Genomic DNA, 19806 nt, shown 5'->3' with positions numbered 1-19806 from the left:
ATCTCTCTTTTGAAGAACATATCAAGACCATTTCGAGGACAGCTTTTTTCCATCTACGTAACATTGCAAAAATCAGAAACTTTCTGTCCAAAAATGATGCAGAAAAATTAATCCATGCTTTTGTCACTTCTAGGTTAGACTACTGCAATGCTCTATTTTCCGGCTACCCGGATAAAGCACTAAATAAACTTCAGTTAGTGCTGAATACGGCTGCTAGAATCCTGACTAGAACCAAAAAATTTGATCATATTACTCCAGTGCTAGCCTCTCTACACTGGCTTCCTGTCAAAGCAAGGGCTGATTTCAAGGTTTTACTGCTAACCTACAAAGCATTACATGGGCTTGCTCCTACCTATCTCTCTGATTTGGTCCTGCCGTACATACCTACACGTACGCTACGGTCACAAGACGCAGGCCTCCTAATTGTCCCTAGAATTTCTAAGCAAACAGCTGGAGGCAGGGCTTTCTCCTATAGAGCTCCATTTTTATGGAACGGTCTGCCTACCCATGTCAGAGACGCAAACTCGGTCTCAACCTTTAAGTCTTTACTGAAGACTCATCTCTTCAGTGGGTCATATGATTGAGTGTAGTCTGGCCCAGGAGTGGGAAGGTGAACGGAAAGGCTCTGGAGCAACGAACCGCCCTTGCTGTCTCTGCCTGGCCGATTCCCCTCTTTCCACTGGGATTCTCTGCCTCTACCCTGTTACGGGGCTGAGTCACTGGCTTACTGGGGCTCTCTCATGCCGTCCCTGGGGGGTGCGTCACCTGGGTGGGTTGATTCACTGTTGTGGTCGGCCTGTCTGGGTTGGCGCCCCCCTTGGGTTGTGCCGTGGCGGAGATCTTTGTGGGCTATACTCGGCCTTGTCTCAGGATGGTAAGTTGGTGGTTGAAGATATCCCTCTAGTGGTGTGGGGGCTGTGCTTTGGCAAAGTGGGTGGGGTTATATCCTTCCTGTTTGGCCCTGTCCGGGGGTGTCCTCGGATGGGGCCACAGTGTCTCCTGACCCCTCCTGTCTCAGCCTCCAGTATTTATGCTGCATTAGTTTATGTGTCGGGGGGCTAGGGTCAGTTTGTTATATCTGGAGTACTTCTCCTGTCCTATTCGGTGTCCTGTGTGAATCTAAGTGTGCGTTCTCTAATTCTCTCCTTCTCTCTTTCTTTCTCTCTCTCGGAGGACCTGAGCCCTAGGACCATGCCCCAGGACTACCTGACATGATGACTCCTTGCTGTCCCCAGTCCACCTGGCCATGCTGCTGCTCCAGTTTCAACTGTTCTGCCTTACTATTATTCAACCATGCTGGTCATTTATGAACATTTGAACATCTTGGCCACGTTCTGTTATAATCTCCACCCGGCACAGCCAGAAGAGGACTGGCCACCCCACATATGCTCTCTCTAATTCTCTCTTTCTTTCTCTCTCTCTCGGAGGACCTGAGCCCTAGGACCGTGCCCCAGGACTACCTGACATGATGACTCCTTGCTGTCCCCAGTCCACCTGACTGTGCTGCTGCTCCAGTTTCAACTGTTCTGCCTTATTATTATTCGACCATGCTGGTCATTTATGAACATTTGAACATCTTGGTCATGTTCTGTTATAATCTCTACCCGGCACAGCCAGAAGAGGACTGGCCACCCCACATAGCCTGGTTCCTCTCTAGGTTTCTTCCTAGGTTTTGGCCTTTCTAGGGAGTTTTTCCTAGCCACCGTGCTTTTACACCTGCATTGTTTGCTGTTTGGGGTTTTAGGCTGGGTTTCTGTACAGCACTTTGAGATATCAGCTGATGTACGAAGGGCTATATAAATAAATTTGATTTGATTTGATTTGAATAGCTCTCTCCCTTCCCTTGGCGGGTGGGGGGAAAGAAAAAACGAATGGGTGTGCAGTGTGTAGGCCCACTGAGTGTACATTCTGAAACTTGTTTGAAGTCAGTAGGTCACACGACCAAGGAGCTATTGAAATTCTAAAGTTGACAATATTCATGTGAATCACCTGAAATGAAAATGGACAAACTAAAGGGTGTGCAATGTGTACTGAGTGTACATTCTCAATCTTGTTTGGGGTCATTGGGTCACATGACCAAGGAGCTACTGAAATGAGAAAGTTGAAAAATGTATGTATAAACATGTGAGATTAAAATTGACAAACCAAAGGGTGTGCAATATAGAAGGGTAGTCAGTGGACATTCTGAACCTTGTTTGGGGTCATTGGGTCACATGACCAAGGAGCTATTGAAATGTTTAATTTTGAAAAAGTCATGTAAAATCGAGTGAGATGAAACTTGACAAACCAAAGGGTGTGCAACAGAGAAGGGTAGTCAGTGGACATTCTGAAACTTGGTTGAGGTCAGTAGGTCACATGACCAATGAGCTATTGAAATTCGAATGTAAAAAAAGGTTGTACTTTGTTTACGCTCCCTAACTAATTCAACTAGGAATACAAAATTCTGCTTACATTTACACATGTTTATTAGCTTTGGAAAGCGAATTCGTGTCCAAATCGAGAAAATAAGACATGTGCATGCAATGTGCGAAATTTTTCCAACATAATGACACTTATTTGGAGTCTGTGGCTCAAGTGACCCCGCCTCTTTAACAAAAACTCCCGAACAACTGATATAAAGTGTATTTACGGTCTGACTGCGGAGAACAGGCTAAAAATATCGCGTGGAACAAAATGCCTGCAGTCTCTAAAGGAGATGGAATGCGTGGCCTCGCTGTGTTTATATCGGACATTAGGAACTGTGAGTATATGATGTTGACTTGCTGATTAGCAAGCTACAGTTAATTTGGGATGAATGCAAGGCTAGCTATGAAACAAGCTATCCAACGTAAAGGCACACGCGCGCCATGTTTAACTAGTTAACTACTTAATTAACAAAAGAAACTAACGTGCGGGTAGTTCGTTAACTAGTTAACTAGCAAATCTGCCGAAGTCAGTTAACGGTAATGTAGCTAACAGAGTTAACAGTTAGCAAACTAACGTTAGCCATTATAGCTAGCCAACGTTAGCTAGAGATTGAAGCAAAAATAGCCCGCGAAGGACGGTAGCTAACTATGTTTTCCTAAACAAACGTCCAGTCTGTGAAATAAAGGTAAATGGCTAGCTACAGACAGGAAATACAAACTTTTACTGTACTAGTTATATACTTAACTAACGTTAGCTGGTTTAATGTTACGCTAGGCTAGCTAGTTTAGCAAACTAGCCAAGGGGCGTGGGTCACACAGTCAGGAAATTTAAAAAATCATGGTGACATTCATAATTTTGCCTGGCTGGTGTCACACCGTTGTAGATTGATAATTTGCACATTTGGTGCTGGGTATATCTGTAATCTAGTAGCAAACTACTTACCTCTACAAATGTTGACTAGCTAGCTAAGACAGTTTTTTTCTCTAGCAATTATCAACATGCTCTGAATGAGTGCGTATTCCTCCGACAATAACAATACTAGTAGCTGGATTGCGTATACTACCATCAAGAAACCCAGCTGCAGTGCAGGGTTTTATGGTGGTGGGACTGGGAACTTTCACCTAGACTAGAGCCATTGAAGTCTAAATGTGCTCTGTGAGCAAATCTATTTAGAGCATTAGTTTCCCTGCGTAAATCAATAGCAGAGACAGTGAAGGTTACCAACGTTCCATAACTTCAATGTAGGTGTGAATGAGGCATGCTACAGATCCATGCCGAACAACTGATCCTAGACGTAGGTCTGGGTCTGATCCTCCCAACCCAGGTATGCTCTCCTGACCTAAATCCATGCCATAATTTAGACATCTTACTACTAAGACCAATGCTCCTGAAGGGTATCCTATTTATTTCCTGACCTCACCTCCCTAGTTCATGGTGCATAGGCACATCAATACACATACTTTGCATAAAATAAAATAAACAATCAATAATTTAGCCCAGTCTTTTGAATACTGTGGTACAGCCAAACTGTTCCATTCCACAAGTGCTGTCATTCAGACTTGCATACAGGTTCATATGGCCCATACAGGTGACATTGAACATATAACATAACATGTTTTATTTTCCATTTCAGGTAAAAGTAAAGAAGCAGAGATCAAGAGAATTAACAAAGAGTTGGCCAACATCCGCTCAAAATTTAAAGGTAAGCCAAGCAAAATCCCTTTAAATCTGGGTGTGGACACACTTCGGTGTCTGATTGTTCCACATAAGGTTTGTGGACACTGACACTAGTCATTTAGCTTATTAACAGTGCCCTCACAGGAGATCACCATGCAGCTATGCTGAATGTCAGAAATGTTCTCTACCACCTGCTCCATCTAGCCTAAAATAAGTCAGCTGTTCCAAAGTGAAAATGGATATTGGCATCTATAAAATCACGTGACTTGTGTTTTGGTGGGTAGAAAGGCCCTACATGTTATCTTCAAAGTTGCTTTTGAGGGGCTTATGAGCCAGCTCATTTTTATCACGTAACAACACATTTGTATGGAAAGGCTTGCCTTCCAAACTGATGGAGTACTTAGACTACCACTGAGGCAGGCTATTTGGTTAAAGAACGACTGCACCCAAAAATAAACTTCAAAATGTACTACATTGCAAATAGGATAATTTTGGTCATAAAGCCAGTCTTGTCCAAAACTGAGATTTGCGAGATTGTAGTAAAAAATATATATGTCATGGAATGAAGGGTACTGTAACAGTTTTCTGTGGGTTGGGTTTATTTTAATCCTGCCTACAGTTGGCAGCACCCAAGTAGGCTAATCATCAATTTGGAGCATAGCTGCACATGACCCGATCGTAACATGGTAAATTTGGTTTCACATTCGATATCCCTATGGGACAATAAAAGGTCAATGCCTCCACATTTCAATGGCTTAAAAACACAACCCAATTATAAATGTATAAAATATTGTCCCATTTACATTGTATAATTTATTGACGGTCCCTAACTATCCCCAAAGATAGGCTATATTAAAGTTCAGTGAGGCAGGGAGAAGCTGAAGGGCACAGGGAGAGTTGTTGAGTCAACTGTTCTGTCAGGAAACTGAGGGGGGCACAGTATGTTAGCAGGCTGGAATCCTTTCCCTTGTTTCCCGGGGAAATTCCTGTGGAGATCTACAGAAAATCTCTTTCTTGCTGTTCCTCTCTCTTCCTCTCTCCATACACACATTCATGAAATGTTTTATGATTGTGATGTAAACATGTTTATCTTACTTTGAATGAGATAATACTTAGTTTATGCAGAAAGTTCAGAAAATAGAAAATGATATCCTTATCTTAGAGAAACTCTGTATGCATTGTCCAACTAATCCTTAATGTAGAGCCCCTCCTAATCTCGCTCACGGGACATCGTCCCACACACAGTGGAGGTGGGGTTCAAGACAGAGGTGGGGGCTCCATTAAACTCCCACTTTCAGAATGCTGTTGCAGCTCTTCAAGCTATAATGTGCATTGGTCTGCATTTGTAAGTGCACTTCCAGGTTTCCTGTAAGCGGCATTGGACATACTTTATTTATTTGTGCAATGTTCTGAATCCGTCATTATTTTCATTGGCCTCCTACCATTTGCCCTCTTTCACCAAGGTGAAAAAATTGCTGCACTCAGCTTCCTGTCTTGTGCTGCTGACTCACTCTCTCCTCAACTCACGTTTTTCTTCCCAGAATAGGAGTGGTTAGCATGCTGCTCTTTTTAGGCCTCCGTGCTTCAGATTAGGATTCATTTTAAAAGGGAAGAACACTAAAGTTCCGTGCTCTCAAACACTTGATCAGTCATTGTGACTTGGCTTGCCTTAAAAGTATTCTTTCCTTCCAGTTTTTTTCTGCTTCTAAGTCATAGTCATGACAACAACATTTCTGTTTTGCTGCAGGAGACAAGGCACTAGATGGCTACAGTAAGAAGAAATATGTGTGCAAGCTGCTTTTCATATTCCTTCTTGGCCATGACATCGACTTTGGCCACATGGAGGCAGTCAACCTGCTCAGCTCCAACAAGTACACAGAGAAACAAATTGTGAGTAGAGAAGCCGGTCTTTGAATTTGTTTGCGTGACTGTAAGTGAGTGGATGAAGTTATGTATCTAATTGGACAAAACACTGTTAATTACACAATCTATTCTCAATGTTTATGTTAAACTATTATGATAACTTCCCTTTAATTCCTTTCAGGTTTGATGAACTGTTTATTTCTATCCAACTCCACAGGGTTACCTGTTCATCTCAGTGCTGGTCAACTCAAACAGTGACCTCATCAGCCTTATCAACAATGCCATAAAGAATGACCTGTCCAGCAGGAATCCCACTTTCATGAACCTGGCCTTGCACTGCATTGCCAATGTGGGCAGCAGGGAGATGGCTGAGGCTTTTGCAGCTGAGGTGCCCCGCATCCTGGTGGCTGGGTAAGAAAGGGTAGTGGTGTGGAGCAGACTTAGCCTAATGACCGAGGTACCCTCTCTGTCAGTTTAACATTTGAGGCTGTAACTTTGTCAGTCAGGCCTCTTTGTAAAAAAAACCTGAAGCTATGTGCCAGTTAAGTGATGCTGATGTTCTGTCATAATTTGGCAGGGTTTGTCTTGCAGGGACACCATGGACAGTGTGAAGCAGAGTGCTGCCCTGTGCCTGCTGCGTCTCAACAGGACCTCTCCAGACCTGGTACCCATGGGCGAGTGGACCACCCGGGTGGTTCATCTGCTCAATGACCAACACCTGGTACTGACTGCCATGGGGGTTATTATGAGAGGACTGTGGACCTTTGGTTTTAGTGAGGGAGATTTGGATCGGTGGGGTGTGGATGAGAGGATTCTTTCACCATGACCTTCTGTCTTTGTTGTTAGGGCTATTTTTGAGCCAAAATAATAGGTTGTGGGTGTAATGAGGAAAAACATTTCATGCAAAAAAGTTCTCTGATTGGTTGATGTATAGTCTAATATAAATGATTAGCTGTTTGTGTGTTATGGCATTTGTATTACTTTGCACAGGGTGTGGTGACCGCTGCCACCAGCCTGATTACCACACTGGCACAGAAGAGCCCAGAGGACTTCAAGACATCTGTCTCCTTGGCTGTAGCCAGACTCAGCAGGGTAATCATATGGCTGTGTGCAGGACTTTTATTTCTTCTTTCATCAATGTCACCATTGAATGTTATTATGACCCTTAGTTATTAGTCAGTTGTTTGCTTGAGGCGTAATGCGTTAGTCATGTCCTGTTCTCTAGATCGTCTCCTCGGCCTCCACTGACCTGCAGGACTACACCTACTATTTTGTTGCAGCTCCCTGGCTTTCTGTCAAGCTCCTGCGTCTCCTACAGTGCTATCCTCCGCCTGGTAAGAAGCTGTGTGAGCACGATGACATGCGTGTGGGTGTTTGACTATATGAACATATTACTCAGAAAAGGTCTGTAGTGTTGCCGGGATGAACATAGTTGTGCTTTTATCTGTGGCCCCCTTCCTCCCCCTTTCTTGCCCTCTCAGAGGATGGTGCGATCCGGGGCCGTCTGACGGAATGTCTGGAAACCATCCTGAACAAGGCCCAGGAGCCTCCCAAGTCGAAGAAGGTGCAGCACTCCAACGCTAAGAACGCTGTGCTGTTTGAGGCCATCAGTCTAATCATCCACCATGACAGGTGAGGGGCTGCCTTCTCCCAGTTGCAGCAGCTACAGAGGACCAATGTATTCAAGAAATGCAGTTTGTTTGTGTTGCGTTGGACTGTCCTGGTGACAATGGCACCAATGTCTGTCTTTCTCCCCACAGCGAGCCCACTCTGCTGGTGCGGGCCTGTAACCAGCTGGGCCAGTTCCTCCAGCACCGGGAGACTAACCTGCGCTACCTGGCCCTGGAGAGCATGTGCACCCTAGCCAGCTCCGAGTTCTCCCATGAGGCTGTTAAGACACACATCGAGACAGTCATAAATGCCCTCAAAGTACGCAAACGCATTTGTACCTGCATTCACAAGCTACATCTGCCAATCCTAGTATTCAGTGTCTTCTTGAGTACATAGTGTATGTATGCCTGTGTCTGTTTGGTTCCTGTTAGTGTGACTCTGCCTTAGTCCTGATGTTTGTTTGACCTGGTTGAATCCTGCAGTCGGAGAGAGATGTCAGTGTGCGTCAGCGTGCTGTGGACCTGCTCTATGCCATGTGTGACCGCAGCAACGCCAAACAGATTGTAGCAGAGATGCTCAGCTACCTGGAGACAGCAGACTACTCCATCAGAGAGGAGATAGTGAGTTCTAGCCCAGTATCTAACCATTTCTCTAATAATTTCACCAATCAAAAGTTTGATAGCTTCATGTTTTAAATGCCACTGAGGTAATTTGGAAGAATACGTTCCACAGACTTAAATAAAAACATGAATGCCATCGTTCTTTGATCTGATAAGACTACCTCTCACCACAGGTGCTAAAGGTGGCCATCCTGGCAGAGAAGTATGCAGTTGACTACACCTGGTATGTTGACACCATCCTCAACCTGATCCGCTTCGCTGGGGACTATGTCAGTGACGAGGTCTGGTACCGCGTCATCCAGATCGTCATCAACAGAGATGAAGTACAAGGTTATGCTGCCAAGACAGTGTTCGAGGTGCTTATTTTATTTTTGTGAATAATCTGTCTTTAAACGAGCCATGGGGGACTCATTGTAACCTGTCTGGATTGTTCTTTTTTAATTTTTTAAACATTTATTTCACCTTTATTTAACCAGGTAGGCCAGTTGAGAACAAGTTCTCATTTACAACTGCGACCTGGCCAAGAGAGAGCAGAGCAGTGCGACACAAACAACAGTTATACATCGGATAAACAAATGTACAGTCAATAACACAATAGTTCTGATGTAGGTGTGTTTCCTTAATCATATTCGTTTTAAGCAGCTCACTTCCGATGCTCATCACAGGCGTTGCCTGCCTGGATGTGACCTGTGAGGTCAGGGGGATGGAGAGCGTCATTCACTATTCACCACTAAACCTGTCTTTGTCTTCTCTGGGAGGAAACTATGAGTCCGCCTTGTGCTTTGGTACAGCAATATAAGATGACTTGATTCTCCCTTCAGTCTCTCTGCTCTTGTCTGTCTCACTGGCAGGTCACTGTAAGAACCTAAAACAGACCCATGCAGACTGCTGCTCCAAACAGTAAGCAATGCAGATGTACTGTAGAAGCATGGAGGCTAGGAAAAACTCTCTAGGAAGAAACCTAGAGAGGAACCAGTCTGAGGGTTGGCCAGTCCTCTTCTGGCTGTGCCGGGTGGAGATTATAACAGTACATGGCCAAGATGTTCAAACGTTCATAGCTGACCAGCAAGGTCAAACAATAATAATCAGTGGTTGTAGAGGGTGCAACAGATCAGCACCTCAGGAGTAAATGTCAGTTGGCTTTTCATAGCCAAACATTCAGAGTTAGCCATAGCAGGTGTGGTAGAGTTGAAAACGGCAGGTCCGGTGAACAGGTCAGGGTTTCATAGCCGCATGCAGAACAGTTGAAACTGGAGCAGAAGCATGACCAGGTGGACTGGCGACAGCAAGCAGTCATCAGGCCAGGTAGTCCTCAGGCATAGTCCTATGGCTCTGGTCCTCTGAGAGAAGAGCGAGCGAATCAGAGGGAGCATACTTAAATTCACACCGGATAAGACAGGAGAAATACTTCAGATATAACAGACTGACCCTAGCCCCCCGACACTTTAACTATTTCAGTATAAATACTGGAGTCTGAGACAGGAGGGGTCGGGAGACACTGTGGCCCTGTCCGACTACACACCCAGACAGGGCCAACCAGGTAGGCTATAGCCCCACCCACTTTGGTATATCTTCAATCACTAACTTACTACACTGAGACAAGGCCAAGTAGAGACCACGAAGATCTCCCCCAGGGCACCAACCAGAGGGAGGCGCCAACCCGGACGGGAAGATCACGTCAGTGACTCAACCCACTCAAGTGACGCACCCCTCCTGGGGATGGCATGGAAGAGCACCAGTAAGCCAGTGACTCAGCCCCCGTAATAGGGTTAGAGGCAGAGAATCCCAGTGGAAAGAGGGGAACCGGCCAGGCAGAGACAGCAAGGGTGGTTCGTCGCTCCAGTGTCTTTCCGTTCACCTTCACACCCCTAGGCCAGACTACACTCAATCATAGGACCTACTGAAGAGATGAGTCTTCAATAAATACTTAAAGGTTGAGACAGAGTCTGCGTCTCTCACATGGATAGGCAGACCATTCCATAAAAATTGAGCTCTGTAGGAGAAAGCCCTGCCTCCAGCTGCTTGCTTAGAAATTCTAGGGACAGTAAGGAGGCCTACGTCTTGTGACCGCAGCGTACGTGTGTACAGAAGGACCAAATTGGAAAGATGGGTAGGAGAAAGCTCATGTAATGCTTTGTAGGTTAACCCACCCACTCCAATCCATTATGCTATTTCATACTAAACTCTGACTCTCTTTCCTTTCCACAGGCACTCCAGGCCCCAGCCTGCCATGAGAACCTGGTGAAGGTCGGAGGGTACATTCTAGGGGAGTTTGGGAACTTGATAGCAGGAGATTCAAGGTCAAGGTTAGTAACCGATTAATGCCATATTTCAGTGATCCACTGTTGTTCTTAGTTGGAGAGAGTGGAGGCTGCTGAGGGGAGGACTGTTCATAATAATGGCTGGAACGGAGTCCATGGAATGGTATCAAAGCATGGTTCCATGTGGTTGATTCCATTACATGGACTCCATTCCAGCAATTACGAGCCGTCCTCCCCTCAGCAGCCTCCACTGGTTGGAGAAATGTGCAGTCAATGATATCCTTTGGAGCTGAGGACAGACGTCACTCACTGTGTCATCCATTGTCCTTCTTGCTCTAACTCCTTAGTCCACTCATCCAGTTTGACCTGCTCCACTCCAAGTTTCACCTGTGCTCAGTGCCCACCCGGGCTTTGCTGCTCTCAACCTACATCAAGTTCATCAACCTTTTTCCTGAGGTGAAGGGCACCATCCAGGAGGTTTTGCGCTCAGACAGCCAGCTCCGCAATGCAGACGTTGAGCTACAGCAGCGTGCTGTGGAGTACCTGCGCCTCAGCTCTATCGCCAGCACTGACATACTGGTCGGTGACATTCCACCCTGCCTTTGTGCCATTATAAGCTTGATTGATTGCATTTATTAGGTAATTAAAAGTAGTAGTATGCTCCAGCTGGAGACATTACATTTTTTTTAAATGAACTAGCATAAAAAAACAAAACCTGAATGCTTATTTCCATTGTGGTCCTCTATGGCAGTGAGCTAGCAGTTGGACAAGATTGACACTTTTACATTTAATACCATTTAAAAACAGTTTTATATTACACTTAGCTGTTTGGTTTTTAGTTGTTCAGAATACAACTCACAGGAAATCTTTGTTGGTAGAAAGACTAATTCAGAAAAGTACACTGTAGAGCCTCTAGGTTCCTTCACCCCAGGTCATGCTCTTCATTCCCCATTTATTCTGTGCTCCCCTCAAGGCCACGGTGTTGGAGGAGATGCCTCCATTCCCTGAGAGGGAGTCCTCTATACTGGCCAAACTCAAGAGGAAGAAGGGACCAGGAAACCTGCATCCCGATTTGGATGAGAACCGCAAGGAACGCAGTGTCAATGGGGGTACTGCAGACCATAGCAGCACTACCTCAAATGCCAAGGTATTACTGTTGTCGTGTGTTTACTTATTAGAGCCTCCTATTCCTCTCCTCTCAGGTGTGTACATTTCCTATTTTTCTATGCTGGTGTTTTCTGCTCTTTTCAGTAACTATCCTCAGCTCTCTCGTTCTGTCCTGCCTTCACTGTTTCCTCCTCTGTTCATTAGAGCTTTCCTCTCTTGTTTGTTGGGGATCTTCTGGCCCCCGCCTCGACCGCACCCCCACCAACCGGCCACGTCCGGGCTCCTCTTCCTACCTCCTGCAGGCCCCCATGCCCCCCCAGGCCTCTGCTGTCCCCGTGCTGCGCTCTGCTGGGCCCCTCTTTCAGGTTCTGGTTGTTCTGGATGCTCATGCTGGATTTTTCACTTGTCACTTCCCTAACCTTAATACACTGCCCTAACAACATCATGTAATCTGATCTGCTTACAGAATAAAGACAATTCAATATGCTAAAATGATGCATTGCTTTTGTGTGAGCTTGATTACTTAGCACTATATATTCTTAGGTTTTTACTATTTTTATTGTTGAGTCCTAAGTATAGTCCTAATAATTATAGATCCTCCTACAGAGGTTTTTTTTGCATGGTGTTTGTGTGTTGCTCTGTACTTTCATTAGCGTAAGACCAATTAGAGCGGTTGATTGGTTCAGATCCTGAACTTCCGAAGTGAAGTGATTGTGACCGTTACCTCTCCTAAGGTGTTCGCGTCCCCCACTACCTCCACAGACCTGCTTGGCCTGGGCAGCACCATTGCCACTCAAAACTCTGCCCCTCCTGCCTCTAAGGGGGCAAGCCTGCTGATGGATGTCTTCTCTGGAAACACAGCAGCCTTTCCTGTAGAGACACCAGTGGCAGTGGGGCCTGTTGCAGATGAGAACTTCTCCAGGTAAGAAAGAGTGGGTCAAATATCAGAGGGAGGCAGGGGCTTTTTAACTGTATTGATCTGTCATGGAGCTTACTAAAACCTGGTGTGAATGTGCTCCTCTCGCCCTTTACATTCTCGCTGTGCATCTCACGCTTGGCTTCAGTTTCCTGCCGAATACTCCACAAGTAGCATATGCCAACGCCACTCTGCCCACTGCAGAGGAACCTGAAGACAAGTAAGATACGTAATCAGTGGAGTCTGTTTAAAACATTTGCATGCTCACAGCAGATTGCGCTGGTGAAAGGGACATTAGTTACATCCCTACTGTATGCTGGGGGACTCTTGGCATCTTGGTTGGAATCCCATCCTGGGGGTCAATACAGTATATTAAGCCCAAGATACCAGATATGAGATGCTTGCCCCATTCCCTTCCAGGTTTGTTTGCAAGAACAATGGTGTCCTGTACGAGAACCAGCTACTCCAGATCGGCCTGAAGTCTGAATTCCGACAGAATTTGGGTGAGTACCCCTCAGCAAAAATACATATGCACCTAAGTGTGATTATGATCATGGTTTGACCCTTAGATCTCAGGGTTTAATTAAGTCTTCTTTTTTTTTTTTCAACATACAGGTCGGATGTATGTGTTCTTTGGTAACAAGACATCAACCCAGTTCATGAATTTCGCTGCCTCTGTGGTCTGCCAAGATGCTCTGCAGGCTCATATCCTTTACTAGATGCTATTATGTAATTCTCAAAAATAATTTCCGTATGCTGTTTTAATAAATCCCTCCCAGTTTATATTATTTATTGTCTAGGGGTGGCCATTTACTGCTTCCTATTGTGCCTTTTTCTTAACTGTTCCCCTACAACTGAATGTCCATGCCAAGCCTGCAGACCCCACTGTGGACGGGGGTGCACAACTCCAGCAAATACTCAACATTGAATGTGTGTCTGACTTTGTGGATGCACCTGTGCTCAACATTCAGTTTAGGTAAGAACTTATTTTCCTCCTTTATGTGCTTTTATAATACATTGCATATCAGAGTGTGTGTTTCAGGGTGCAACTATTTGCTAGATTGGTGATAAATGTTTGCATGAACGTTGTTGGGAAAGCTACTGTATCGGTTTCCCAGTTATTTAGCATTGTTTTACTCCTGTTTCTACTCACAGGTACGGGGGAACTCTCCAGAACATTGCTGTTAAACTGCCTATTACTTTAAACAAGTTCTTCCAGCCTACAGAGATGACATCGCTGGACTTCTTTCAGCGCTGGAAACAACTTGGAGCGTAAGGAAACATGTATATAGCAGAGATTTGGTCATATATTTAAATGTTTTTTTAACCTTTATTTAACTAGGCACGTCAGTTAAGAACAAATTATTATTTACAATGACAACTCACTGTTCCTAGGCCAACTTCCTTGTTCAGGGGCAGAACAACAGATTTTTACCTTGTTAGCTCGGGGATTCGATCCACCAACCTTTCAGTTACTGGCCCAACCACTAGGTTACCTGCCGCCCCCAAAAAATATATTCCTATCACATGTTTTCTCTCTTTTGATATGGACACAATATTCCCCTCTGACAATGTGCCAGTTTACTCTTCCTCGTATTCCGAGGACACAAAAGGGCTCATTCATTCAGATTGTCCTGCATGTGTAAATATTGATATTAATAGTATGTACTGTCTCCCACTGTATATTTTAAATGTGAAGGAAATGCCAACAGAATAGGTACACAGTGTCTTGTGAAATTGTTCCATTAGAGCTTGAGCAACATTGCCAAGAGATAGATCAATGTTTCCCTAGGAGTGTGTAAAGTCTGTGGTGACCAATGAATAATACACCGGTATTCCAGATAGTGCTTCTACCAAATATTGATTTATGTAGGTGGTATAGGTCAGTGAAATACATCTTAGTCTAATGCATTTTAATTAAATGTGAAAATTGAGCAACGACATCAACATGTTCACATGGAAATACATGTATCTATTTTCCATCATTCAGCAACAAGGTGAAACTTAGTGTAGTTACACATCCTTAACAGCTGAGGGTGAAGCTGCTAGTGACTGCTAGCCACTAAAATGGCACCGGAAGAAATGGCAGCAGTTTTACGGGCCCCCAACCAATTGTGCTATTGTGTTTTAGTTTTTTTCCCCTGCGTTATTTGTAACCTATTTTGTACGTAATGTTTCTGCAACTATATCTTATGGCAAAAAAATAACTTCTGGGTATCAGGACAGCGATCACTCACCTCGAATTAGACAGATTTCTTCTTCAACAAACAAGACGCACAAGACATTCTCCAAAAACCTGGCAGGGCCGACATCCCCGTTATTTGCAAGAGGAAGCAGTGTGCCCCCCCAACCCCTCTTTTTACGCTGCTGCTACTCTGTTTATCATATATGCATAGTCACTTTAACTATACATTCATGTACATACTACCTCAATTAGCCTGACTAACCGGTGTCTGTATGTAGCCTCGCTACTGTATATAGCGTGTATTTTTACTGTTTTATTTCTTTACCTACCTATTGTTCACCTAATCCCTTTTTTGCACTATTGGCAAGTAAGCATTTCACTATAAGGTAAATACAACACCTGTTGTATTCTGCGCACGTGACAAGTAAACTTTGATTTGACTGACTTTCTCTACCCACAGCCCTCAGCAAGAGGTACAAAATATCTTCAAAGCAAGGCATTCCATGGACACAGAGGTTACCAAAGCCAAGGTGAGATCCCTTTATGATTAGAATTGCTATGGAGATTGTCTTGACTTGTTGGTTGCCTAGTAGCAGCACATCAGCCTTTTCTTTATTAAAAATGTATATCTGATCAGTATATTTTTTTTTGTTGATAGAAATGTTGGGGGTTTTAGGCTGGGTTTCTACACAGCACTTTGTGCCATTGGTTGAAAAGGGCTTTATAAATACATCAAATGTTATTTGTCACATACACATGGTTAGCAGATGTTAATGCGAGTGTTGCGAAATGCTTGTGCTTCTAGTTCCGACCATGCAGTAATATCTAACAATTTCACAACAACTACCTTATACACACAAGTGTAAAGGAATGTATAAGAATATGTACATAAAAATATATCGATGGCCGAACGGCGTAGGCAAGATGCAGTAGATGGTATAGAGTACAGTATATACATATGAGATGAGTAATGTAGGGTATGTCAACATTATGTAAAGTGGCGTTGTTTAAAGTGGTTCAAATACATTTATTCCATCCAATTTTTTATTATTAAAGTGGCTAGAGATTTGAGTTGTTGTGTTTGCAGCAGCCACTCAATGTTAGTGATGGCTGTTTAACAGTCTGATGGCCTTGAGATAGAAGCTGTTTTTCAGTCTCTCGGTCCCAGCTTTGATGAACCTGTACTGACCTCGCCTTCTGGATCATAGCGGGGTGAACAGGCAGTGTCTCAGGTGGTTGTTGTCCTTGATCTTTTTGGCCTTCCTATGACATCGGGTGGTGTAGGTGTCGTTGAGGGTAGGTAGTTTTCCCCCGGTGATGCGTTGTGCAGACCTCACTACCCTCTGGAGAGCCTTACGGTTGTGGGCGGAGCAGTTGCTGTACCAGGCGGTGAAACAGCCCGACAGGATGCTCTCGATTGTGCATCTGTAAAAGTTTGAGTGCTTTTGGTGACGAGACGGATTTCTTCAGCCTCCTGAGGTTGAAGAGGCTCTGCAGCGCCCCCTTCACCACGCTGTCTATGTGGGTGGACCATTTCAGTTGTCCGTGATGTGCACGCTGAGGAACTTTAACTTTCCACCTTTTCCACTACTGTCCCATCGTTGTGGATAGGGGGCTGCTCCCTCTGCTGTTTCCTGAAGTCCACGATCATCTCGTTTTGTTTTGTTGACATTGAGTGTGCGGTTATTTTCCAGGCACCACACGCCGATGACCCTCACCTCCTCCCTGTAGGCAGTCTCGTCGTTGTTGGTAATCAAGTCTACCACTGTAGTGTTGTCTGCAAACTTGGTGATTTGAATTGGAGGCGTGAATGGCCACGCAGTCATGGGTGAACAGGGAGTACAGGAGAGGGCTGAGAACGCACCTTTGTGGGGCCCAAGTGTTGAGGATCAGCAAAGTGGAGATGTTTCCTACCCTCACCACCTGGGTACGGTCCATCAGGAAGTCCAAGACCCAGTTGCACAGGGCGAGGTCGAGACCCAGTGTCTCAAGCTTAATGATGATTTTGGAGGGTACTATGGTGTTAAATGCTGAGCTGTAGTCGATGAACAGCTTTCTTACATTAGTATTCTTCTTGTCCAGATGGGTTAGGGCAGTGTGATTGCGTCGTCTGTGGACCTATTGGGGCGTTAAGCAAATTGGTGACACCATAGTAACACCATATGAAGCATCACTACTCCGGACAGTTCTGACTTAGAATATTTGATTGATTGAAAGACGAAAGTGAAAACTGCATAAAGATCACCCTGACTTCACTAGCAATACTATGTAACATGCTGACCACCCCTTCTGCGCGGCATGGACTCTACAAGGTGTTGAGCGTTGCAAAACAATGTGCATGCGCACATCAATGAGCATCTGTGTAGCTAGGGGCTAAAATTGAACTTGGTTCTATTTTTGACGCGCTGCAAGTCCCACCTGTCCCATCATTGGTTTTCAGGAGCGTATACACACGTGGGTGATTGAAAGCTGAACTGATATCAACACTAGTCCAGTTGGTGGTAATGCATCTTAACGTTGGTTGCCAACCACCATATAACATTTACATTTACATTTAAGTCAATTAGCAGACGCTCTTATCCAGAGCGACTTACAAATTGGTGCGTTCACCTTAAGACATCCAGTGGAACAGCCACTTTACAATAGTGCATCTAAATCTTTTAAGGGGGGAGGGGGTGAGAAGGATTACTTTATCCTATCCTAGGTATTCCTGAAAGAGGTGGGGTTTCAGGTGTCTCCGGAAGGTGGTGATTGACTCCGCTGTCCTGGCGTCGTGAGGGATATAAAGTCCACAGAAGACGACTGAAGGAGGAGCGATTACTAGAAACTAGGTTTCTCCTTTTATCTGTGGATGATTGACTAGAGGACACACAACCTTGTGCAATTTCATGTAAAATAACAATATCCCAGGACAAATTAGCTAGCAACAGCAAGCTAGCTAGCTAAATGACCATGAATGTTAATATAGTTGGTTCAGAGTTCATTTTGATATTTCAACCTGCCTGTCCTGACCGCGTCTGATTTGAGTTGACTAAATCAATGTGTGTGCAATGACCCATGTGCGTGCCCGGTCTAGACAGCATGTTGGGCTGTGTTGTCGATAGTCTTAACCTTGATCTGGTGTCTGTTTTTGTTTTCCAGATAATGGGGTTTGGTGCTGCTTTGCTGGATGGGGTAGATCCAAACCCCTTCAACTTTGTGGGAGCTGGTGTCATCCATACAAAGACCACCCAGGTTGGCTGCCTCTTGAGACTGGAGCCTAATACTCAAGCACAGGTATGTAGCCCTCGCCTCCCTCCAGTGAGAATTATTCTCCACCCCAGGACCCTGTCACCAACTCTTTCCTCTTTCTTAAATGGTGGTTGAAAGGAGTTTACAATATCCAGATAGTGTATTTGACCCACCTATTTAACCCCTCTCTCCTTTATTTTTTCAGATGTACCGCTTAACACTCAGGACAAGCAGAGATACTGTGTCACAGCGCCTTTGTGATCTGCTCTCAGAACAATTCTGAACTGTTTCCAGATCAGGTCTTCTTACTTGGCATACCATAGAACTGTACAAGCTCCCCCTGCCACTTCTGAAGACACCACATAGTTCATAACAAACAGGTCACACTTATCCTTCCCGTCTGTTTCAATTTAATTGGAATTGATAGTGTAAATTCTTTTTATATTTGACTTATTATAAATGTACTGTATATCATTTTTCACTCACTTTACTAATATTTCACTGCATTAAATCTGCCTTATGTCCTTGTGCGCAAAGAATATTTACGTCTGTGCTTTTGTTGTGGAAAAGGCTTTGTCCTCTCCCTGTACTTTAAAGACATATTGACTGGAAGAATTGGAGTTCAGGGGGACTGGCAAGAAAATGCCTTAATTGTCTAATCCAACTGAGTAATGATAGTCCATAGATGTGTCTATTTTGTGTTTCAGATCCAGGGTTACAGTTACACAAGCATACATGAAAAGATGTCATCTTATTTAATTCTAAGGATGGCAGCTGTCTTCTGCTCTAGTCTTACCTGGAAACAAGCCCTGTCCCTGAACACGTCATGACCCTATTGCAAACCCTAGCCATTGTGTGATTTTTGTTTGTTTGTACGGAGGTGAGAATTTAAATTGCAGTGGTCATTATGTAGATAATTCCGGCTGGTCTTAACAGTCAGGTAAAGGGACTGTTATGAGAAATCATCTTCTTGTTAGTAGTGTGCGTGTGTGTGTGTGTGTGTGTGTGTGTGTGTGCGCGCTTATGTTAAAAAACAAACCACTAAGGAATGAAGTGCTGTCATTATATTCAGATATGCATACAATTGTGTGTCCAAGTTCTCTGTCCCAAATCAGGGGGTATTTGGTATCTAATATGTCTCTAGAACATGTTTTGTATCCAATGAACATTTTTTTTTTTTTTTTGTACAAACGACACTGGCTGGAATACGGTTTTAACTAATCAGGATGAGAACCACCTGTTGTGTAATCTATGATTATACAAGCATACCGGTATCCGTCACCACTACGGATCCCTTCTAGAACAAAGGCTGGAACTATGTATTTACACAGTTGGCTTAAGGTTTTAGGTTGTTGATAGTGTACCATCAGAACATTCACCAGATTATTTTATATTTTTGCAATTGAAATGGTAGAGTGCAATATATAATACATGCAGCAATTAGGTATGCATATCCCAGTTACTTCTATATGCCAGAGAGGGCACTTTTATGCTCATAATATAGGTGGTCGGCGTGTTAAACTTAAACAAGACATTCAATTACAAACTCTGGACATGTTGATGGTTTCAATAATTATCAGAATTACAAATGTATTCTTGTTTTTGGTAAACGGCGTATAGGACCCTAAACTTATCCTTGATGGTAAAACAGAAATCTTTCCTGCAGCACATAGTGGTTTATTATCTCTTGGCCTCTAGCGAGTACTCTTCACACAGCAGTTGAATGATGGTTCAGGAAAGGAGCCGAGTTTCAGGGTTAGTCCTATGCTTGTACACTTGGAAAATGTTGAATGAAACTTGACTAATAGTGGAATATGTGATGACCACAATTAGTTCTGTGATGTAGGGAGGAGCAGTTTTGTTTTAAGCATAGATATTTACCCTGACTCAATAATATAATTCTGATTAAATTACGGCGTAACTGGGCAA

At 44.1% G+C, this 19806-nt stretch overlaps 1 protein-coding gene across 3 annotated transcripts; it reads left to right on the top strand.

Moving 5' to 3' along the window:
• The first annotated feature begins 2557 nt into the window (after positions 1–2557).
• Positions 2558–18416, top strand: LOC115112405 (AP-2 complex subunit alpha-2). 3 transcript variants are annotated; one of them, XM_065011991.1, is made up of 23 exons: positions 2558–2740; positions 4040–4108; positions 5831–5973; positions 6164–6357; positions 6538–6667; positions 6937–7038; positions 7172–7280; positions 7428–7578; positions 7707–7875; positions 8040–8177; positions 8351–8533; positions 10386–10483; positions 10786–11017; positions 11412–11585; positions 12280–12467; positions 12610–12681; positions 12882–12964; positions 13077–13167; positions 13315–13437; positions 13617–13733; positions 15107–15176; positions 17788–17922; positions 18083–18416. In XM_065011991.1, the coding sequence occupies exons 1-23, from the start codon at positions 2674–2676 to the stop codon at positions 18158–18160; spliced, it is 2916 nt and encodes a 971-aa protein (XP_064868063.1). In that variant the 5' UTR covers positions 2558–2673; the 3' UTR covers positions 18161–18416. The 3 variants fall into 3 exon arrangements, with proteins under 3 accessions (XP_064868063.1, XP_064868064.1, XP_064868065.1); XM_065011992.1 differs by lacking the exon at positions 12610–12681 and having other exon boundaries at positions 2559–2740; XM_065011993.1 differs by lacking the exons at positions 2558–2740; positions 4040–4108; positions 5831–5973 and having other exon boundaries at positions 6292–6357; positions 6524–6667.
• Positions 18417–19806: the final 1390 nt, after the last annotated feature.

Source organism: Oncorhynchus nerka, linkage group LG27 (genome assembly GCF_034236695.1).
Source record: "Oncorhynchus nerka isolate Pitt River linkage group LG27, Oner_Uvic_2.0, whole genome shotgun sequence".
Classification (NCBI taxonomy): Eukaryota; Metazoa; Chordata; class Actinopteri; order Salmoniformes; family Salmonidae; genus Oncorhynchus; species Oncorhynchus nerka.
The sequence above is the reverse complement of the archived record's forward strand: the minus strand, read 5'-3'. Positions and strand labels throughout refer to the sequence as shown.